Source organism: Amblyraja radiata, chromosome 30 (genome assembly GCF_010909765.2).
Source record: "Amblyraja radiata isolate CabotCenter1 chromosome 30, sAmbRad1.1.pri, whole genome shotgun sequence".
NCBI lineage: Eukaryota > Metazoa > Chordata > Chondrichthyes > Rajiformes > Rajidae > Amblyraja > Amblyraja radiata.
In genome coordinates, this window is record NC_045985.1 from 4,880,200 (window position 1) to 4,904,944 (window position 24,745).

The window sequence follows — 24,745 nt, forward strand, 5'->3', positions numbered from 1 at the left end:
GTAGGCCATTCGGTCCTTCGAGCCTGCACCGCCATTCAATATGATCATGGCTAATCATCCAACTCAGTATCCCATCCCTGCCTTCTCTCCATACCCCCTGATCCCTTTAGCCACAAGGGCCACATCTAACTCCCTCTTAAATATAGCCAATGAACTGTGGCCTCAACTACCTTCTGTGTAAACTCTCTGTGTAAAAAACGATTTTCTCATCTCGGTCCTAAAAGACTTCCCTCTTATCCTTAAACTGTGACCCCTGCAGTGGAAGTTGAGGTTTTACCTGGAAGTTACGGACAACGGTGACGTGCGTTGGTGGACTCCTGGTGGACCCGTAATTGATCAGGGTGTCGTGTTTGGGCCCAGGGATACGACAGGAGGACAGGATCTTGGCGTACAGATCCATGCAGAGGGGGTTCGCCCGACTGTACTCAGTTGCAAGCGACCGACTAAAGAGGAAAACAAAACGAGAACAAAATGGCAGCGTCAACATCCGGGAATAATCGCGAGACGCTGTTGAACGAGTACGTTAGGGGCAGGCACGGTGGCGCAGCGGCAGAGTTGCAGCCCCACGGTGCCCGTGACCCCGGTTCGATCCCGACAACGGGTGCTGTCTGTGCGGAGTTTGCACGTTCTCCCCGTGAACCGTGTGGAATTTCTCCGAGTGCCCCGGTTTCCCCCCCACACTCCAAAGACGTGCGGGTTTGGAGGTTAAATGCCCCTCTGTAAATTGGAAGTTGTCCGTAGTGTGTGTAGGGTAGTGCTGTCGTACGGGGGCGATCGCTGGTCGGAACGGACTCGGTGGGCCCAAGGGCCTGTTTAAGGGCCTGTCCCATTTGGGCGTCATTTGCGCGTCACGCAGGTGGCGCGCGAAGCTTTTGTGCATCCCAAGATCCTGGGGCGCCGCGCGCGACCGCGTGTCACCTCGCACCATGCGCGCATCACGTGGGCGTCACGACACGTGCGTCGTGACGCTTAAATGATGTCGCGTAAATGACACGCAAATGACACCCAAGTTGGACAGGCCCTTAAGTCTAACAGTTAAACTGAAGTTAAAAATAAATCTGGTCAGATTCCAACAAATTTGATACGATGTCAAAGAGCCAGAAATTGTTTGCATAGTTCCTGTGCTGTACTATGTTCTATTGAGGGATAAAGAGATCAGATAACACTGTGGCTTCATTTGGATAATGATAGAACTAATGATATTTTTAGTTTAGTTTAGTTTCGAGAGACGGTGTGGAAACAGGCCCTTCGTCTCACAGAGTTACCAGCGATCCCCACACACTAACACTACCCTACACTAACACACACCAGGGACAATTTTAAATTCATACCAAGCCAAGTAACCCACAAAGCTGTACGTCTTTGGAGTGTGGGAGGAAACTGAAGATCTTGGAGCAAACCCACGCGGGTCAATAGACAATAGGTGCAGGAGTAGGCGTTTCGGTCCTACAAGCCAGCACCGCCATTCACTGTGATCATGGCGGATCATCCATAATCAGTACCCCGTTCCTGCCTTCTCCCCATATCCCTTGACTCCGCTATCTTTAAGAGCTCTACTCCATCTAACTCTCTTGAAGGCATCCAGAGAATTGGCCTCCACTGCCTTCTGAGGCAGAGAATTCCACAGACTCACAACTCACTGGGTGAAAAAGTTTTTTCTCATCCCCATTCTAAATGGTCTTTCCCTTATTTATAATAAAGCTTTATTTCAGACACAGGTCCATATAACACATCATACAGTATAAGGAGATACAAAAATACATTAAAAATTGCATATTAGCTTATAAAATATACAAGCTATTGCACCAATGCCATCTTAGCCTAGAAGTGAATCTATAGCAGCTTTTCAGAGGGCTGACTAGGGCTTCAATTATGAGATTCTCTGACTTGTCCAGGCGACACATAAAACTAAACATCAGCTGTCTTAAGAATGCCTCACAGGTTGGCACTCTAGTGGACACAAACAATTGACTGGCACTTTGCCACCTAGGGACACAAAGCAGCAACCTCATTGCATCATTGTATGCTACCTTGAGCCTCTGTATACTCTTTTTCTTATAGTTAGACCACAATTGAGCAGTATATAACGGTGTGATGTAGGTTCTGAACAGGGAACACTTCACAGAATCAGAGCACATGGAAAACTTCCTTATAAGCATGTTGGCTTGAAGATAAATTTTACAGCGCTGTCGGTAGAGGTCTTTGTCATCAGATATGACATGACCTAGGTATTTAATTTCCTCACACACAGCAAGAGGACTGTCTGACAAATAAAAGGTCGGAAAAGTTGATTCCCTGTCCTCAGCACTTCTAACTATCATTATGCGGCTTTTCTTAGCGTTAAACTTTATGTCATAATCAAGGCCATACTGAGAGCACATCTTCAACATCTGCTGCAGCCCAGCACTATATGGACAGAGCAGGACCAGGTCGTCTGCATACATAAGATGATTAACAATAGTGTTGCCCACAAGACAGCCAGTTTTTAACCTATTTAACTGATTTGACAATTCATCCATATAAACATTAAACAAAATAGGAGACAAAATTCCTCCTTGCCGCACTCCGTTACTAACACAGAATGGAGCAGATACAACATTGTCCCATTTAACCTGAAACGTTTGATGGGCATACCAAAACACTAAATTTCTCACTAAAAATTTAGGGGCACCTCTATCTAGCAATTTTACAAACAATTGTTCATGATTAATTCTATCAAATGCCTTGGACGCATCAATAAAACATAGGAATACAGATGAATTCAGGCTTGTGTACCTGAACACAATCTCTTTAAGAGCATAGATACACAGGTCAGTTCCATGTTTTCTTTTGAACCCAAACTGATTGTCAGTAGTAAGGACATACATTTCTAGCTTTGTTAACAGTATTCTCTCCAGTACTTTAGACAAGATACTGGCTAATGTAATAGGTCGATAATTGTCAATACTGCTGAGCTTACCAGCCTTGTCTTTAAGCACAGGCACTAACATTACAGACATAATAGCATTTGGCAGGACGCCATGAACCAGACAACCATTAAAGCACATGGAAAGCAAAGGGCAGAGCTTATAGCTTGCATATTTTAGATGTTCTGCTGTAATGCAGTCCATACCGCAGGCTTTGTTGTTATCCAACATGTTAATGGCATCAGATTCAGATTCAGATTCAATTTTAATTGTCATTGTCAGTGTACAGTACAGAGACAACGAAATGCATTTAGCATCTCCCTGGAAGAGCGACATAGCAAATGATTTGAATAAATAATAATAAGTGTCCGGGGGGGGGGGGGGTGATTGGCAGTCACCGAGGTTGTTGTTGAGTAGAGTGACAGCCGCCGGGAAGAAGCTGTTCCTGGACCTGCTGGTTCGGCAACGGAGAGACCTGTAGCGCCTCCCGGATGGTAGGAGGGTAAACAGTCCATGGTTGGGGTGAGAGCAGTCCTTGGCGATGCTGAGCGCCCTCCGCAGACAACGCTTGCTTTGGACAGACTCAATGGAGGGGAGCGAGGAACCGGTGATGCGTTGGGCAATTTTCACCACCCTCTGCAATGCCTTCCGGTCGGAGACAGAGCAGTTGCCATACCATACTGTGATGCAGTTGGTAAGGATGCTCTCGATGGTGCAGCGGTAGAAGTTCACCAGGATCTGAGGAGACAGATGGACCTTCTTCAGTCTCCTCAGGAAGAAGAGACGCTGGTGAGCCTTCTTGATCAGAGTTGAGGTATTGTGGATCCAAGAGAGGTCATCGGAGATGTTGACTCCCAGGAACCTGAAGCTAGAAACACGTTCCACCTCCGTCCCGTTAATGTGGATGGGGGTGTGTGTGCCGCCCCTGGACTTCCTGAAGTCTACAATGAGCTCCTTGGTCTTCTTGGAGTTAAGGGCCAGGTTGTTGTCAGCGCACCATGCTACTAGGAGCTGGACCTCCTCCCTGTAGGCCGACTCATCGTTGTTGCTGATGAGGCCTATCACCGTTGTATCATCTGCATACTTGATGATGGTGTTAGTACCATATACAGGTGTGCAGTCATAGGACATCAGCTGCCCTAACTATCATATCTACAGAGAGATCAATATGTTCATGATTGATTCTAACTGGGTTACTTTTAACACAATTAAAAAGGTTACGGTAGTGCTCACGCCAACTCTCAGCTATTTTTTCTGGGCTACTAACACCTTCAATGTCAGACGGTAGGGGTGTTTTATTGTTATTCATTACTTTGACCTCTTTCCAGAAGTTAGTAAGGTTGTTGTTCTGTAACTTCCTGGCAAGCGAGTCTGCTCTCATTGTGTTTTCATTTTTCTTAATAAAACGAAGTGCATACTTAACTCTAGCATTTGTGCGTTTTTCCATATCTAGCAATACCCCCTGTCTAGGCCTACCTGCCTCTGACCAGAGTCTAAAGGCCTCTCTTGCCTCAGCGTACTGCTCAGCCACAAACTCTTTCCACCCAGGTCTGATGTTGGGTACCTTACATTTACTTTTACAAAAGGGTTCACTGGAAGCATTGAGACATTTCACAATGACATCATACATGGCACAGAGTTTTTCAGCATGTTGCACGTCCTTATAATTCATATCTGAGCACATTAGGGCCTCTTGAGGCAATGCAATATTATTTTTAAAAACTGTCCGTTTGCAGTGAGTATCCAGCCATAACCTCTCTGCTCAGTTTTGACCAGTCCAGTTTACTTGAGGAAGCAGCATTATTATTACTGGACAGCAGGGGGACATTCTCAACATTTAACCGTGCAGCAATAGGTATGTGATCAGAGGTGGCAAGTTCATAACAAATCTCCACCTTTTCCAGTGAGGCATGATCATCAGCTGTGGTCACAATATGGTCTAACCAAGATGTTGTGTGCCACGCTTCACTAACATAGGTAAAACTTGTGTCAGGCAACAGAGTTTTACTCGATAGAATTAATTTAGACTCATTACAAAACTGCTGCAGGTGTGCTGCAAATAAAGATTTGCTATCTGACATGTCAGCATTAAAATCACCCATGACGTAGACACAAGATGAGCTGTTGTCCTCTATGAAGGACTGAATAAAAGCTAACCTGTTCAGAAATTCGTCCTCATGCTCATATGATTCATACGGTGTATAGACATTTAAGACAGTAAATTTCTTTTCATTATAATTACACTCCAGCCCTATGGCCCAGTCAACATTTAGACGCACCACCTTCACCAGTGAGTCATATTTGATGTTCCACAGTATAGCTACACCACCAGCTATCCTACCCCGAACCAGCCTCGTACTGAGGTCAGTAGTGGACTCTCCAGCCCCATGGAAGTTCATGTGTAGAGTGTTCAACTTATCCAGATCTTGTTTCGCCATCCAGGTTTCTTGCAGGCACAGAATGTCACATTGGTCCAGCAGTGTGTCCACCACCAAACGTCTTGATCTATCAGTAGCAGAATGTCCTACTCGCAAACCGCGAGTGTTGTATGAAACAACATGCATTTAATGTGTTTTGTCGGTCCCAGCGGAGCAGCTGGCCTTCATCCCGTCCTCGCCCACAGATGCGACAGGCACCCCAGCATCGTTACCGTGCAGCAGCTCCTCATCCTGAGAGCGGGGGGCATCCTCTGGACCAGCCGGGCCTCCGTCTGCTCCTCTAGGGCGACGAGGCTCATAGTAGCGTCGGACAAAAGACCCAGCGGGCCAAAGCTGCGGATCGTACAGCTCCGCCACAACATTACATTCAGCGGTGACACAGAAGGAGCTGAATCTACTCTGTGTCGTATCTATTTTTCTACATATCACTTCCCGACCCAGCTTCGTTTTTAAGTAGTCACTGAGAGTGTTGGCGTCCACGCTGAGATCAAACTATGTAGCAAATACCTTCTTTGTTTTGACAGCCAGTATATTGCTAACCACACCAGTCCCGATTATGCCGGCCTTCTTTCTCACACGCCTCGCTGGAGTTTTTACAGCGCGAGGTGTAGGGCGTCGATGGGCAGAGTTCTCAGGTACCTGCTTCAGTCGGCGCCCTTCCTTCACCACCATGCTCCACGGGGGAGTCTGCGTTCGTCCCAGGGCTGGATCTACAGGCTGGGCTGGTTGTATACCTTCGGTCCCGCCAGGCGTTACTGTCAACCATCCATTAACCACAGAGGGAGTGCAGGGGGCAGGATCAGGGCCCGGCGACTTCTCCAACACAGTCGAGGAAAGACCTGTCGCACTGGGCGCAGGGCCCGGTTTAATCTCCACAGCAGAGAGGCAGGCAGCCGAAAAAGTAGCGTCCGGGCCACAAGCCCCCTCCACAGCAGTCAGACGGCCGTCGAGTTTAGCAGAAACCTCCCACAATGTTTCACAGGCAGCTACCTGAGTTCCCATAGTTCTTTTTAGGTAGTCAATGTCAGCATTGATTTGCTGCATTTTCCCGAGGAGCGCAGACACATCGATGTGTTTAAATGAGACGGGGGGGTAATTCATCCAGGAAGTGCGATACAAATCTTGGGATGTAATGTTAAAATTGTACAAGGCATTGGTGAGGCCAATTCTGGAGTATGGTGTACAATTTTGGTCGCCTAATTATAGGAAGGATGTCAACAAAATAGAGAGAGTACAGAGGAGATTTACTAGAATGTTGCCTGGGTTTCAGCAACTAAGTTACAGAGAAAGGTTGAACAAGTTAGGGCTTTATTCTTTGGAGCGCAGAAGGTTAAGGGAGGACTTGATAGAGGTCTTTAAAATGATGAGAGGGATAGACAGAGTTGATGTGGATAAGCTTTTCCCACTGAGAGTAGGGAAGATTCAAACAAGGGGACATGACTTGAGAATTAAGGGACAGAAGTTTAGGGGTAACATGAGGGGGAACTTCTTTACTCAGAGAGTGGTAGCTGTGTGGAATGAGCTTCCAGTGAAGGTGGTGGAGGCAGGTTCGTTTTTATCATTTAAAAATAAATTGGATAGTTATATGGATGGGAAAGGAATGGAGGGTTATGGTCTGAGCGCAGGTATATGGGACTAGGGGAGATTATGTGTTCGGCACGGACTAGAAGGGTCGAGATGGCCTGTTTCCGTGCTGTAATTGTTATATGGTTATATATGGTTATATCTCTTCGCCGCACTCATTAAGCACTTGCAGGCACATTTTGACATTGTTAATGTCCTTCTTTTGTCCCCTGTAGGAGATCCATCGCTTGTTGTGTGGGAAGAGCTCTGACAAAACTGCCTTTGAGGACTCAATCCGCTCGGAGCTGAAACTGCTCGTAACTATCGACACAATATCATCCTGGCTTATTGTTCGCATTTTGACCATAATAAAGTTCAGCAATTCATCCTCGACTATGACTCTACCGTCTTCAGTATGGTAAATCTCCGGTTTAATTCGCGAAAACTCTCGAGAAAACTCTCCCACAGCACGCCGTGCTGCTGCTGCACCGGCCGCCATTTTTCTCCTCATTAAGGAAAATTATTCTCCTCATTAAGGAAGATTATTCTTAAACTGTGGCCCCTGGTTCTGGACTCCCCCAACCGGGAACATGTTTCCTGCCTCTAGCGAGTCTAATCCCTTAATAATCTTATATGTTTCAATAAGGTGCCCTCTCATCCTTCTAAATTCCAGTGTATACAAGTCCAGTCGCTCCATTCTTTCTACATATGACAGTCCCGCCATCCCGGGAATTAACCTGGTGAACCAACGCTGCACTCCCTCAATAGCAAGAATGTCCTTCCTCAAATTTGGAGACCCAAACTGCACACAATGCTCCAGGTGTGGTCTCACTAGGGCCCTGTACAACTGCCGAAGGTCACAGGGGGAAAGTGCAAACTCTGTATAGACAAGCACCCCGCAGTCGGGATCGAACCCAGAACTCTGGCGCTGTAAGGCAGTAGCTCTACCGCTGTGCCACCAAGCTTAGTAGAGACCTTTCCAAACTTGGCAATGACAAACCAGGTGTGATGTCAGGGACAGGTCCAAGATGTCAACTGGAAACACTTACCTGTCGAGCTTACACTTGAAGTCCAGCACTCCAGCGATTAGTTTGGCCGCAAACCTGTAGAGACAAGAAAATAACCATGAGAATTCAATCGTTCCTAAGCATCGAGATTATTTGGAGATACTGGGGCAGTGTCTTATTCCAATCAATGCACAGTCATGTTAATTGTTAACTCCAGTTTCAGTGAGGCAGAGGTTCACCTGCACCTCCTCCAACCTAATCTATTGCATCCGCTGCTCTAGGTGTCAGCTGCTCTAGAACACAATGATTTAATATTTATTAAAAATCCAGATGCATAAATAGTAACAAATCGCTTTCAAAGTGCTTTGTTTTAAAGTTCTATGACAATTATACAGCAGTTTTAGTTTAGTTTAGAGATAGAGCAGAAACAGGCCCTTCAGCCCACCGACCGCTTCGCCCAACACTTGGCGATCGCTTCAACAGCTTGGCGATCGCTTCGCCCAACACCTCCGCTCAGTTCGCACTAACCAACCTGATCTCCCGGTGGCTCAGCACTTCAACTCCCCCTCCCGAATCCAACCTTTTTATCCTGGGCCTCCTCCATGGCCAGAGTGAGTCCCACCGCAAATTGGAGGAGCAGCACCTCATATTTAGCTTGGGTAGTTTACACACCAGCGGTATGAACATTGACTTCTCCAATTTCAGGTAGTCCCTGCTTTCTCCCTCCTGCCCCTCCCCATCCCAGCTCTCCCACAGCCCACTGTCTCCGACTCTTCCTTTCTTCTTCCCGCCCGCCCCCCCTCGCCCCCTCAGTCTGAAGAAGGGTCTCGACCCGAAACGTCACCTATTCCTTCGCTCCATAGATGCTGCCTCACCCGCTGAGTTTCTCCAGCATTTTTGTCTACATTCGATTTTTCCAGCATCTGCAGTTCCTTCTTAAACACTTCAAGTCAATTTCGATCACTTTCTTCCCAGCTGTTATCAAGCAACTGAACCATCCTACCTACAACTAGAGAGCAGTCCTGAGCTACTATGTATTGCATTTGGGACACTTGGACTATCTTTGACCAGACGGTACTGGACTATATCTTGCACTAAACATTATCCCCTTTATCATGTATCTGTACACTGTGGACGGCTCGATTGTAATCATGTATTGTCATTCCACTGACTGGTTAGCACGCAACAAAAGATTTTCACTGTACCTCGGTACACGTGACAATAAACTAAACTAACTAATATTTTTTTTTAATCCAGATGCATAAATAGTAACAAATCGCTTTCAAAGTGCTTTGTTTTAAAGTTCTATGTCAATTATACAGCAGTTTTAGTTTAGTTTAGAGATACAAAGCAGAAACAGGCCCTTCAGCCCACCGACCGGTGATCCCCGCACATTGCCACTACCCGACACAACACTGGGGACAATTTTACATTTATAGCCAAACCAATTTAATTATACAGTAAGGAGAATTATATCAAGAGACAAGGGATGAGAGTCTATTGGGCAGCACGGTGGCGCAGTGGTAGAGTTGCTGCCTTACAGCGAATCCAGCGCCAGAGACCCGGGTTCGATCCCGACTACGGGTGCTGTCTGTACGGAGTTTGCACGTTCTCCCCATGACTCTGGGATGGATGTGCTTGAGAGGCGTATGAGGCACAAGGTGCAGGTCATCCTGAAAAACCCCGGGCATCCCCTCCATGTAATTCTGGAGAGTCAAAAGAGCACTCGGAACAACAACCGGCTCCTCTCCCTGCCCTGTAGAACGGAGCGGTTCAGGAGATCCTTCACCCCTGCAGCCATTAGATTTTATAATTCGGACCGCTAGGCTGTAGGGGGATGCATTTTGCAATTTTTAATTTTTAATTGTTAATTATTGGTCTTTTTAAGTATTTATTGCTCTCAGGTAGTGTCCACATTGTATTCTATGTCATTTCTGTCTGCGTTCGTTTTGAATCTGTGGGTTTGTTGGTTGAGGGCTTCTGGACATCTGAATTTCCCTGAGGGGATCAATAAAGTATTTATTATAATTATTATTATAATTATTATTATTATTATTATTATTATTATTATTATTATTATTATTATTATTATTATTATTATTATTATTATTATGACCTGCGTGGGTTTTCTCCGAGATCTTCGGTTTCCCCCCTCACTCTAAAGACGTACAGGTTTGTAGGTTAATTGGCTTGGTAAATACAAAAATTGTCCCTAGTGGGTGTGGGATAGTATTAGTGTGTGGGGATCACTGGTCGACGCGGACCCGGTGGGCCGAAGGGCCTGTTTCCGCGCTGTATCTCTAAACTAAAAAAAGAGGCAAAGGAAGAGAGGCAAGAATCGCACGAACTGCAACAATGAAATTCCTACGGGCGGCAGCACAGCAGGTATGTATACACAGTACTAAATAGATAACATTAGAAACACAAAAAAAACATATATGAAAACCCCAATATAGTGCAAAAAAAAATATCAAAGCCTGCAAAAGCAAACATTCTCTTACGCAACTTTAGTGCGTGTACAGATGGAGTGAAATGGTCTCTGTTCAGAGCATATTGTACACCACTCTATACTGCACGCTTGTGGTCAAACTACAGAAAAGCAAGCTCAGAGACTGAAAGTAGCTGTCGCAGTCGCTGCCTCAAAAAGGCTGGCAGTATCATCAAAGACCCACACCATCCTGGCCACACACTCATCTCTCCGCTACCTTCAGGTAGAAGGTACAGGAGCCTGAAGACTGCAACAACCAGGTTCAGGAATAGCTACTTCCCCACAGCCATCAGGCTATTAAACCTGGCTCGGACAAAACTCTGATTATTAATAACCACTTTCTGCTATTTGCACTTTATCAGTTTATTTATTCATGTGTGTATATATTTATATCATGGTATATGGACACATTTATCTGTTTTGTAGTAAATGCCTACTATTTTCTGTGTGCTGAAGCAAAGCAAGAATTTCATTGTCCTATACAGGGACACATGACAATAAACTCACTTGAACTTGAACTAATGATGACATGAGAATATTACTTAAGAGACCTAGATGGTGTAGTGCAAGTGAAATGTTTGTGGCTGCAGGAGTCAATACTTTACAAACTGTCTTAAGGAATCTTATGTACAAATGTATTTTCCGGATTAATGACTCTGAAAATGAAATCATCTTGGCCTTATCAAACATAATATAGAAACATAGAAAATAGGTGCAGGAGTAGGCCATTCGGCTGATCATCCAACTCAGTATCCCATCCCTGCCTTCTCTCCATACCCCCTGATCCCTTTAGCCACAAGGGCCACATTTAGCCACAAGGGCCGCAACTCCCTCTTAAATATAGCCAATGAACTGGCCTCAACTACCTTCTGTGGCAGAGAATTCCACAGATTCACCACTCTCTGTGTAAAAAATGATTTTCTCATCTCAGTCCTAAAAGACTTCCCTCTTATCCTTAAACTGTGACTCCTAGTTCTGGACTTCCCCAACATCAGGAATAATTTTCCTGCATCTAGCCTGTCCAACCCCTTAAGAATTTTGTAAGTTTCTATAAGATCCCCCCTCAATCTTCTAAATTCTAGCGTGTACAAGTCAAATTCTACAAGGTTTAGCACTACATACAACCAATCCCAGCCTTGGAGACATTGGTATACTTGTATGCAGTTTTGGTCCCCTAATTTGAGGAAGGACATTCTTGCTATTGAGGGAGTGCAGCGTAGGTTTACAAGGTTAATTCACGGGAAGGCAGGACTATCATATGCTGAGATAATGGAGCGACTGGGCTTGTATTCTCTGGAGATTAGAAGGATGAGAGGGTATCTTATTGAAACATAGAAGATTATTAAGGGTTTGGACACACTAGAGGCAGGAAACATGTTCCCGATGTTGGGGGAGTCCAGAACCAGGGGCCACACAGTTTAAGAATAAGGGGTGAGCCATTTAGTACAGAGATGAGGAAACACTTTTTCTCACAGAGAGTTGTGAGTCTGTGGAATTCTCTGCCTCAGAGGGCTGTGGGGGCCGGTTCTCTGGATACTTTCAAGAGAGAGCTAGATAGGGCTCTTAAAGATAGTGGAGTCAGGGGATATGGGGAGAAGGCAGGAATGGGGTACTGATTGGGGATGATCAGCCATGATCACATTGAATGGCAGTGCTGGCTCGATGGGTCGAATGGCCTACTCCTGCACCTATTGTCTAAATCTTATGTAAAAATGTATTTTCCAGATTAATTACTCTGAAAATGAAATCATCTTGGCCTTAAAAATAAAACATACACGCTACCAATCCCAGCCGTGGAGACATTGGTGTACAGTAGTTGCCTTGTTGTAGGACACTGATTCTTGATCTTAAACCATGTGTTGTGTTTTTGTGTGTCATTTATTGGGCTTTTGTATGCAATTTGTTCTATGCATGTCTTGTCTTTTATCTGGACCATGAGTGTAATAAAAAAAGTAAGTTACTTTCTGTCCTGGGCCTCCTCCATGGCCAGAGTGAGTCCCACCGCAAATTGGAGGAGCAGCACCTCATATTTCGCTTGGGCAGTTTAATAATAATAATAATAATACATTTTATTTATGGGCGCCTTTCAAGAGTCTCAAGGACACCTTACAAAAATTTAGCAAGTAGAGGAAAAACATGTAAGCGGAATGAAATAAATAGTAGAGACATGACTAGTACACAAATTAAAGACAGAATTCAATTCAAAACACAATATGAGGCCATTCAAGCACAGATGAAAAGGTAGGGGGACGTGGGGCTAAGGATAGGCAGAGGTGAAGAGATGGGTCTTGAGGCGGGACTGGAAGATGGTGAGGGACACGGAATTGCGGATCAGTTGGGGGAGGGAGTTCCAGAGCCTGGGAGCTGCCCTGGAGAAGGCTCTGTCCCCAAAACTGCAGAGGTTGGATTTGTGGATGGAGAGGAGACCGGCTGATGTGGATCTGAGGGACCGTGGGGGTTGGTAGGGGGAGAGGAGGTCGGTGAGATATGGGGGGGGGCCAGATTGTGGAGGGCTTTGTAGGTGAGGACCAGGATTTTGTAGGTGATCCGGTGGGAGATGGGAAGCCAGTGAAGTTGTTTGAGGACTGGAGTGATGTGATGCCAGGATTTGGTGGGGGTGATGAGTTTACACCCCAGCGGTATGAACATTGACTTCTCCAAATTTCAGGTAGTCCTTGCTTTCTCCTCCCCTTCCCCACCCCTTCCCAGCTCTCCCACAGCCCACTGTCTCCGCCTCTTTCCTTTCTTCTTCCTGTCCCCCCCTCCCCACATCAGTCTGAAGAAGGGTCTCGACCCGAAACGTTGCCTATTCCTTCGCACCATAGACGCTGCCTCACCCGCTGAGTTTCTCCAGCATTTTTGTCTACCTTCGATTTTTCCAGCATCTGCAGTTTTTTCTTAAACAGTTAGTAAGTTACAGATTAGTTTTGAATCATGAGAGTAAGAAAGTGAGGTTAAATTGTGCAAAGCCTATGTACCCCTCTGCTGGTAGAACTTTCAGTGCTTAGATTTACTTTTAGTTTTAGAAATACAGCGTGGAAACACAGAAACATAGATGCAGGAGTAGGCCATTCGGCCCACCGAGCCTGCACCGCCATTCAATATGATCATGGCTGAAAATCTAAAATCAGCACCCCCTTCCTGCTTTTTCTCCCATATCCCTCGATTCCTTTTGCCCCTAGAGCTAAATCTAACTTCAAAACTAACCAGGCCCTTCGTCCAAACGAGCCACACCGACCAGCGATCGATCCCCACACATTAACACCATCACACATACACACACCAGGGACAATTTACACTTATACCAAGCCAATTAACCTGCACGTCTTTGGAGTGTGGGAGGAAACCGAAGATCTCGGAGAAAACCCACGCGGTCACGGGGAGAACGTACAAACTCCGTACAGACAGCACCCGTAGTCGTAGTGGCGACTGCAGAGGGCTCAACGGCCCCGACCACGGGTGAACAAAGAGGAAGATGACTGAACTTTAGTGCCTTCCCTCACAGTGGGAAACCTTGATTCTGCTGTGTAATGATGTTCTTGTTAAACTCTATCGGGTATTGTGTTCTTTTTATACGTATGGCTGTCTGGTAACTCAAACCTCGCTGCGCCAATTGGTGCATGTGACAATAAATGTAACTTGAATTTGAGAAGCAAGATTTCTACCGCATCTGCGCCTCATTGACAATAAGCAATAGATTTGAATGCTGAACACAAACCTGGTGAGGACAGTCCTACCTGAGCTGCCCTTTCCAATCATTGTAGTCCTGTTTGGGCAGAACCACGGCAGGGTTCGAGTGGACAGCCAGGGGGAGCCGGCACGTCAGGTAGGCGCTCTGGATCCACCAGTCGGTGAGCTGAAAGAGAAGCAACCACAGGATTGGAGAGACAGGACAATAGACAATAGGTTCAAGAAGGAACTGCAGATGCTGGAAAATCAAAGGTAGACAAAAGTGCTGGAGAAACTCAGCGGGTGAGGCAGCATCTATGGAGCGAAGGAAATAGGCAACGTTTTGGGCCGAAACTCTTCTTTAGTCTGAAGATGAGTTTCGGCCCAAAACATTGCCTATTTCTTTCGCTCCATAGATGCTGCCTCACCCGCTGAGTTTATCCAGCACTTTTGTCTACCTCCAATAGACAATAGGTGCAGGAGTGGGTCGCTTGGCCCTTCGAGCCAGCACCGCCATTCAATGTGATCATGGCTGATCATCCACAATCAGTACCCCGTTCCTGCCTTCTCCCCACATCCCTTAACTCCGCTATCCCTAACTAACTCTCTTGAAAGCATCCAGAGAACCAGCCTCCACCACCCTCTTGAGGCAGAGAATTCCACAGACTCACAACTCTCTGTGTGAAAAGGTTTTTCCCTAATCTCTGTTCCAAATGGCTTACCCCTTATTCTTAAACTGTGGCCCCTGGTTCTGGACTCCCCCAACATTGGGAATATATTTCCTGCCTCTAGCGTGTCCAAACCCTTATATGTTTCAATAAGATGCCCTCTCATCCTTCTAACTTCCAGAGTACACAAGCCCAGCCGCTCCAATCTATCAACATATGACAGTCCCGCCATCCCGGGAATTAACCTGGTGAACCTACGCTGCACTCCCTCAATAGCAAGAATGTCATTCCTCAAGTTAGGGGACCAAAACTGCACACAATACACCAGGCGTGGTCTCACTAGGGCCCTGTACAACTGCAGAAGGACCTCTTTGCGCCTATACTCAACTCCTCTTGTGGTGAAGGCCAACATGCCATTCGCTTTCTTCACTGCCTGCAGTACCTGCATGCTTACTTTCATTGACTCATAACTGTTCATTGTCGAGATGTTCAGGTCTTTGTCCCTGAATTGAGTCAGCCTCCCTCTGTTACCGTTTCGGGTTTGGTTGTGTATTGAGGAGTTCGAGGAGGTGACGAGCAGTACTCACCCAGTTCTCACTTCTCTTCGACCGCTTCTCCAGCCTGTCCTGCAGTTTCGGCCCGATGCCGTGCGGCTTACTGAAGTCCCTCACCATTTGCCTCGTCTGTTCCAGCTCCTCCGGGGTGACCAGGGGTTGCAGCGCCAGGAGGTAGCGCTCCAGCGTATGTCTCAACGGAGGCACGGGCAGCTGAGGCAACGGGCACTGCGAGGAGAAAGCCCTTGGTGGAGGGCGGAAAAAGCCTGGAGTCTTGACCTGGAGCGGAGATCGCCATATTCGAGCTGGCTGCAATGAGGAGAGGAGAAGAAAGTCACGGGATTGTCGTAAGTGATTGTAACAGCATTAGGCCATTCGGCCCATCAAGTCTACTCCACCATCCAATCGTGGCTGATCTATCTCACCTTCCTAACCCCATTCTCCTGCCTTCTCCCCATAACCCCTAAAGGGCCTGTCCCACTTGGCGATATTTTTCGGCATCATTGACTGACGTATCAGGTCTTCAAAAAAAATCGCCCATTCCCCCTTTGAGCCAGCACCGCCATTCAATATGATCATGGAAGATCATCGAAAATCATTGCCCCGTTCCTGCTATTTCCCCATATCCCTTGATTCCGTTAGCCCTAAGAGCTAAATCTAACGCTCTCGAAAACATCCAGTGAATTGGCCTCCACTGCCTTCTGAGGCTTATTATATACATCTTTGACCAAAGATATTAACCTAAATACGTAGGAGAAAAATCTACAGGAAGTGTATCCAGCGTTTTCATTTTGTTTCACTTTTATCCCAGATCTGCAGGAGATCGATACCAGGCACCGCATGCACGGTCACACAGCACCTCCACCCCGACTGAAATCCAGAGCCAGTTTCTTGCAGACAGTCCCACCTCTCCAGACAACCAAAGAAACAGCAAGGACCAACATCTGGAAAGATGAATGGAACCAGCTCAACACACGAGCCCACGACTGGATGGAGAGAGGAATCACTCCGACTGAATGCCTCGCCAGCGGGCACGACCTCCCATGGCCAACCTGGAAGACCCTCAACAGATTACGAGTGGAGCAGGTGAGGTGCAAAGCACTTATGAAAGCCTGGAACTACCAGGCAGAAGACACATGCAGCTGTGGAGCAGTACAGATAATGCCCCACCTACTGGAGTGTGACGATGCCCCCCAGTGCAGCCCCCAGGACCTGGCTGAACCGACCCGACCAGCTGTGACCTGCGCCAGATTCTGGCAGAACGACATCTGAGATTGCAACGGACTCGAAGAAGAAGTGTTAATTTTATCATGGGCCTATATTTTATTTTGGTCGCCCAGTCGAATACCCTCCTGAATTTGTGCCCACCTGCCCCAATAAATCTTTGCCACTGTCATTTCTGCTTGTAATAATATTTTTGTTGTACCGGTAAACAGGGCCGGCCTTAAGGCGATTTGACTGATTGCTCCCAATTGGGCCCCGCCCCTAAGCGGGGCCCCGCATTAATGTTCCGTATTTCGTACGGAAATACGAATTCTCTTTGTTAAATAAAGATTTTTTTTAATCCGCCATCCGGATTTTTTTTAAACGAACATGTATAACAACCGCTTCACGGCCATCAGACACAAACGATTTGTTAACCAGTACTGTTAGCACTTCTTAACAGCAAGTAGTTAACACCTTGTTATACAATGTCATCAATCTGCATCAATCCGCATTCCTCAGTTGTTATTGTGTTTTGAACAAGCATTAATGACGCCGTGTTCCTTTGAATAAAATTCATGCGGCGCATTAATACTTGTTTAAAACACAATTACATTTACTGAGGAATGTAGATCGATGACACGTTGAGAATTTCATTAAACTCACCATCATGAGTGAGGGCCCTGGAACGTGAGAAGGGGCTTCTTCTGGGTTTGCAGGTTAGTCATTCACCTACCGACCCACGTTGTGTCTCTCTGTCTTTTGCTCTCTCCCTCCCTCCCTCTTTCTCTCGCGCTCTCTCTCCCGCTCCCCATCTCGTCTCTCTCTCTAGCTCTCCCACTCCCCCTCTATCCCCTCAGCATTCCCGGAATCATTGACGTTTTGCGGTAGACAAAAATGCTGGAGAAACCCAGCGGGTGAGGCAGCCGCCTGGCCCGCTGAGTTCCTCCAGCACTCTGTGTTTTTTGTTTGGCTCTGAAGTTGAAGGTGGCTCAGCGGGATGGGCAGCGGCTCTGGGGAGAGGGTTGCGTTTCTGGTCAAGACCCTTCTTCAGACAATCACAAGTACTCTCACCGACGCGAGTTCAGTTCAGTCTGAAGAAGGGTCTTCTCTCCAGAGTCGCTGCGCTGCCTGTCCTGCTGAGTTACTCCAGCTTTATGTCTACCTTCAATTTCAGAGAATTACAATTTCTCACGGGGGGCTTATAACGTCTCTAAACCTCTCTGGGACACTCTGAACACCTCTAACCCCCCTCTAGCCCCTCTATTCTCCTCTAAACACACCTGAACCCATCTGAAGCCCTCTAAACATCTCTAAACATCTCTAAACATCTCTAAACCCCTCTAAACTAGGAGGCTGCAAGGTGACTTGGATAGGCTGGGTGAGTGGGCAAATGCATGGCAGATGCAGTATAATGTGGATAAATGTGAGGTTATCCACTTTGGTGGCAAAAACAGGAAAGTAGACTATTATCTGAATTGTGGCCGATTAGGAAAAGGGGAGATGCAATGAGACCTGGGTGTCATGGTACACCAGTCATTGAAAGTAGGCACGCAGGTGCAGCAGGCAGTGAAGAAAGCGAATGGTATGTTAGCATTCATAGCAAAAGGATTTGAGTATAGGAACAGGGAGGTTCTACTGCAGTTGTACAGGGTCTTGGTGAGACCACACCTGGAGTATTGGTACAGTTTTGGGCTCCTAATCTTGCCATAGAGGGAGTACAGAGAAGGTTCACCAGACTGATTCCTGGGATGTCAGGACTTTCATATGAAGAAAGACTGGATAGACTCGGCTTGTACTCGCTAGAATTTAGAAGATTGAGGGGGGATCTTATAAAAACTTACAAAATTCTTAAGGGGTTGGACAGGCTAGATGCAGGAAGATTGTTCCCGATGTTGGGGAAGTCCAGGACAAGGGGTCACAGTTTAAGGATAAAGGGGAAAGCTTTTAGGACTGAGATGAGTGGTGAATCTGTGGAATTCTCTGCCACAGAAGGTAGTTGAGGCCAGTTCATTGGCTATATTTAAGAGGGAGTTGGATGTGGCCCTTGTGGCTAAAGGGATCAGGGGGTATGGAGAGAAGGCAGGTACAGGGTACTGAGTTGGATGATCAGCCATGATCATATTGAATGGCTGTGCAAGCTCGAAGGGCCGAATGGCCTCTACTCCCGCACCTATTGTCTATGGTTCTATGACTGCGTCCAACTGCTGTCTGGTTCGTTGATCGGTTTGCTAGATATGAACTGTTTTGGGAGAGAAAAATGCTCACGGCAGACCAAACGTGTTAAACAGAAATTGGTCAGATATTGAGCTTTAACCATATAACCATATAACAATTACAGCACGGAAACAGGCCATCTCGACCCTTCTAGTCCGTGCCGAACACGTATTCTCCCCTAGTCCCATATACCTGCGATCAGACCATAGCCCTCCATTCCTTTCCCGTCCATGTAACTATCCAATTAATTTTTAGATGATAAAAACGAACCTGCCTCCACCACCTTCACTGGAAACTCATTCCACACAGCCACCACTCTCCGAGTTTACACAGTGAGAGATGAATGTAAATGAATGTACCTGCATGTTATACTGTTTAGTTTGGAGATACAGCTCACCTGTCCCCCCAAAGCTCACCTGTCCCCCCAGATCCTGACCAACTTTTACCACTGTACCATCAAAAGCATCCTGACCACCTGCTTCACGGTATGGTACAGCAGTTGCTCCGCAGCGGATAGGAAGGCAGTACATCATCGGTGCCCCCCTCCCTGCCATGGATGCCCTCCACCGAAAACGGTGTCTGAGACGGGCCAGGAAGATCATCAAGGACCCCTCTCACCCTAACCATGGACTGTTTGCCCTCCTCCCATCAGGGAGGCGGTACAGGAGCCTCAGGTCTCGAACAAGCAGGATGAGGAACAGCTTTTTCAACAACACACTTACATTGCTGAACTCGGAGTCTTGTCGCTAGATATCTTTGGTCTCTCCATCCACATTGTTAACCAGTACTCTTCTTACTCTAATGTGTGCTTGTTCTGTACTTTTTTTATTCCTATCTTGCACTATGACTATGACCAGACGCTAAACTGCATTTTGTTGTACCTATACTTATATCTGTGCAATGACAATAAAGTTGAATTGAATTGAATTGAATTGAGATAGTCTGGTTGATACAACCAGATTAGTTTGGAGATACAACCAGATTAGTTTGGAGATACAACCAGATTAGTTTGGAGATACAAGGTACACAAAAATGCTGGAGAAACTCAGCGGGTGCAGCAGCATCTATGGAGCGAAGGAAATAGGCAACGTTTCGGGCCAAAACACTTCTTCAGACTGATAGGGGGTGGGGGGGGAGAAGGAAGGAAAAAGGGAGGAGGAGAAGCCTGAGGGCGGGGGGATGGGAGGAGACAGCTCGAGGGTTAAGGAAGGGGAGGAGGCAGCAAGGGCTAGCAAAACTGGGAGAATTCAACGTTCATGCCATCGGGACGCAAGCAACCCAGGCGGAATATGAGGTGCTGTTCCTCCAATTTCCGGTGCTGCTCACTCTGGCAATGGAGGAGACCCAGGACAGAGAGGTCGGATTGGGAATGGGAGGGGGAGTTGAAGTGCTGAGCCACCGGGAGTTCAGGTAGGTTATTGCGGACTGAGCGGAGGTGTTCGGCGAAACGATCGCCCAACCTCCGCTTAGTCTCCCCGATGTAAATCAGCTGACATCTAGAGCAGTGGATGCAGTAGATGAGGTTGGAGGAGATGCAGGTGAACCTTTGTCACACCTGGAACGACTGCTTGGGTCCTTGAATGGAGTCGAGGGGGGGGGGTGAAGGGACAGGTGTTGCATTTCTTGCGGTTGCAACGGAAAGTGCCCCGGGAGGGGGTGGTACGGGAGGGAAGGGAAGAATTGACAAGGGAGTTGCGGAGGGAGCGGTCTTTGCGGAAGGCAGACATAGGGGGAGATGGGAAGATGTGGCGAGTGGTGGGGTCACGTTGGAGGTGGCGGAAATGGCGGAGGATTATGTGTTGTATTTGCCGGCTGGTGGGGTGAAAGGTGAGGACCAGAGGGACTCTGCCCTTGTTGCGAGTGCGGGGATGGGGAGAGAGAGCAGTGTTGCGGGGTATGGATGAGACCCTGGTGCGAGCCTCATCTATGGTGGCGGAGGGGAATCCCCGTTCCCTGAAGAACGAGGACATTTCCGATGCCCTAGTGTGGAACGTCTCATCCTGGGAGCAGATGCGGCGTAGGCGGAGGAATTGGGAGTACGGGAAAGTTTGGGGATACAACCAGATAGTCCACTGAGTTCGCACCGACCAGCAATTTTTGCTACAGATTTGACAATTGTATTTGGCGGCCAATCAAACGCTGTCTCTAAGCGGGTTGCATCCAATCACCAACCAGCTTGCCTTAAAATTCCCGTCCAATCAACAAATAGGTCTCCTCCCGTCCAATCAGCCGCTGTCTCCAAGGACATTGTGTCCAATCACAGAATTAGCAGCTACGGTAAAGGTTGGAATCCGGCGGATCTACTGACAGGCAAACGAGAGGGAGCAGGAGAGATTCACACAGTGTAGAATCCATAGCCCCTAGTGTACAATTTCATAATATATATATAAAGCTTTATTTCAGACACAGGTCCATATAACACATCATACAGTATAAGGAGATACAAAAAATACATTAAAAATTGCATATTAGCCTATAAGATATACAAGCTATTGCACCAATGCCATCTTAGCCTAGAAGTGAATCTATAGCAGCTTTTCAGAGGGCTGACTAGGGCTTCAATTATGTGATTCTCTGACTTGTCCAGGCGACACATAAAACTAAACATCAGCTGTCTTAAGAATGCCTCACAGGTTGGCACTCTAGTGGACACAAACAATTGACTGGCACTGTGCCACCTAGGGACACGAAGTAGCAACCTCATTGCATCATTGTATGCTACCTTGAGCCTCTGCATACTCTTTTTCTTATAGTTAGACCACAATTGAGCAGTATATAACGGTGTGATGTAGGTTCTGAACAGGGAACACTTCACAGAGTCAGAGCACATAGAAAACTTCCTTATAAGCATGTCGGCTTGAAAATAAATTTTACAGCGCTGTCGGTAGAGGTCTTTGTCATCGGATATGACATGACCTAGGTATTTAATTTCCTCACACACAGCAAGAGGACTGTCTGACAAATAAAAGGTCGGAAAAGTTGATTTCCTGTCCTCAGCACTTCTAACTATCATCATGCGGCTTTTCTTAGCGTTATACTTTATGTCATAATCAAGGCCATACCGAGAGCACACCTTCAACATCTGCTGCAGCCCAGCACTATATGGACAGAGCAGGACCAGGTCGTCTGCATACATAAGATGATTAACAATAGTGTTGCCCACAAGACAGCCAGTTTTTAACCTATTTAACTGATTTGATAATTCATCCATATAAACATTAAATAAAATAGGAGACAAAATTCCTCCTTGCCGCACTCCGTTACTAACACAGAATGGAGCAGATACAACATTGTCCCATTTAACCTGAAACGTTTGATGGGCATACCAAAACACTAAAATTCTCACTAAAAATTTAGGGGCACCTCTATCTAGCAATTTTACAAACAATTGTTCATGGTTAATTCTATCAAATGCCTTGGACGCATCAATAAAACATAGGAATACAGATGAATTCAGGCTTGTGTACCTGAACACAATCTCTTTAAGAGCATAGATACACAGGTCAGTTCCATGTTTTCTTTTGAACCCAAACTGATTGTCAGTAGTAAGGACATACATTTCTAGCTTTGTTAACAGTATTCTCTCCAGTACTTTAGACAAGATACTGGCTAATGCAATAGGTCGATAATTGTCAATACTGTTGAGCTTACCTGCCTTGTCTTTAAGCACAGGCACTAACATTACAGACACAATAGCATTTGGCAGGACACCATGAACCAGACAACCATTAAAGCACATGGAAAGCAAAGGGCAGAGCTTATAGCTGGCATATTTTAGATGTTCTGCAGTAATGCAGTCCATACCGCAGGCTTTGTTGTTATCCAACATGTTAATGGCATCATAGACATCTGCTGCCCTAACTATCATATCTGCAGAGAGATCAATATGTTCATGATTGATTCTAACTGGGTTACTTTTAACACAATTAAAAAGGTTATGGTAGTGCTCACGCCAAATCTCAGCTATTTTTTCTGGGCTACTAACACCTTCAATGTCAGACGGCAGGGGTGTTTTATTGTTATTCATTACTTTGACCTCTTTCCAGAAGTTAGTAAGGTTGTTGTTCTGTAGCTTCCTGGCAAGCGAGTCTGCTCTCATTGTGTTTTCATTTTTCTTAATAAAACGAAGTGCATACTTAACTCTAGCATTTGTGCGTTTTTTCATATCTAGCAATACCCCCTGTCTAGGCCTACCTGCCTCTGACCAGTCTAAAGGCCTCTCTTGCCTCAGCGTACTGCTCAGCCACAAACTCATTCCACCCAGGTCTGATGTTGGGTACCTTACATTTACTTTTACAAAAGGGTTCACTGGAAGCATTGAGACATTTCACAATAACATCATACATGGCACAGAGTTTTTCAGCATGTTGCACGTCCTTACAATTCATATCTGAGCACATTAGGGCCTCTTGAGGCAATGCAATATTATTTTAAAAACTATCCGTTTGCAGTGAATATCCAGCCATAACCTCTCTGCTCAGTTTTGACCAGTCCAGTTTACTTGAGGAAGCAGCATTATTATTACTGGACAGCAGGGGGACATTCTCAACATTTAACCGTGCAGCAATAGGTATGTGATCAGAGATATACTAAATAACTGGGCTGACACACCTTGGCTGGGAATCTGGGGTTCACCAAAATTGTTCCCTATTGGGCCCCGCACCCCCTAAGGCCGGCCCTGCTGGTAAAGGTTATTCTTAAGCAAACGGGGACAGTCGTTTACTCCAATGACTCTGTGTCGATGCCAGAAATTAAAAGCCGCAATCGAGAAACGCAGTGAAATCCAAATTCAAATGTTCCTCCCTTCATTTGACTGTTGGCGTGGGTGGGTCAAAGAGTACATTCTCAAAGTCTTTTTTTTTTTTCATTTCTCAAAGGCAACAAGGAGAAAAACAAATGCAGTTGAGATTGAATTGAATCCTTTATTTGTCATTCAGACCTTTCGGTCTGAACGAAATGCTGTTGCCTGCAGCCATACATGTAATAATAACAAAACACAATAAACACAAATTATCCATCCACCACAGTGAGTTCACCAAACACCTCCTCACTGTGATGGAGGCAAAAAGTCTTAGAGTTACTGTCTCTTCCCTCCTCTTCTCCCTCTGCGCCGAGGCGATACCCCACCGGGCGATGGTAAGTCAGTCCCGCGGCTCAACCGAGCTCCGCGAACGGGCCGGTTCAAGCTCCGCGGCCCGGGGGATGGTCGAAGCTGCCCGCAGCTGTTGTGTCCTCCATTGGCCCGCGGCCGAGCTCCGGATCCAGGTCGCCGCCGCCAGAACGCCGCCTCAGCCGCCGTCTCCGCTCCGCACCGGGCTGCCCACAAGGCAGCGTCTCAGCCCCGCACCGGGCTGCTCACACGGGAGCACCTTCCAGCCGGTAGCCGTGCCGGCCGCACAGGAGTGTCTCAGCTCCGCACCGTCCGCCCTCACCGGAGCGCCGAGTCGTGCCGCTACCCGGACGTCGCCACAGCTCGAAGTCGGCCAGCCTCGCGTTGGTGAGTCCTGGCTGGCTCTACCTCCGGACCCTCGAGGTCGGTCGCAGGTTGGAGGCCGCCATTAGGCCTCAGCGCAGACGGGGGAAGAGAAGGGGGATACGACAAAAAGTCGCATTCCCCCGAAGGGAGAGACAGAAAGCTCTGTTTCACCCTCCCCCCACACACATAACACCACCTAATAACCAAAAAAATTACTAAACTAGACAAAAAAAACGAACATAAAAAGTAAAAACAGACAGACTGCAGGCGAGCCGCAGCTGTATTACAGCGCCGCCACTTCCGGACAGATCTCTGGTGCTGTCCCGGCCTTGTACACTCAATATTTATTTTTGCAAAAAGCCTCAGGAAAACAGTGTGCCTACCTTTCTTTTCAACTAAGATTGTTAAGGGCTTGGACACACTAGAGGCAGGAAACATGTTCCCGATGTTGGGGGAGTCCAGAACCAGGGGCCACAGTTTAAGAATAAGGGCTAAGCCATTTAGAACGGAGACGAGGAAACACTTTTTCTCACAGAGAGTGGTTAATCTGTGAAAT

The 24,745-nt window shown here is 46.7% G+C and overlaps 1 protein-coding gene across 1 annotated transcript in view; it reads right to left on the reverse strand.

The window, feature by feature from the left end:
* The window catches only part of LOC116989780 (carnitine O-acetyltransferase-like), a 42,915-nt gene that overhangs the window by 16,320 nt on the left and 1,850 nt on the right, over positions 1-24,745 (reverse strand). The window contains exons 2-5 of the mRNA XM_033047354.1: positions 15,327-15,602; positions 14,140-14,258; positions 7,957-8,010; positions 278-443 (exon numbers count right to left, since the gene is read on the reverse strand). Coding sequence (XP_032903245.1) covers positions 278-443; positions 7,957-8,010; positions 14,140-14,258; positions 15,327-15,602 — 615 coding nt within the window. The remainder of the gene's footprint in view (positions 1-277; positions 444-7,956; positions 8,011-14,139; positions 14,259-15,326; positions 15,603-24,745) is intronic.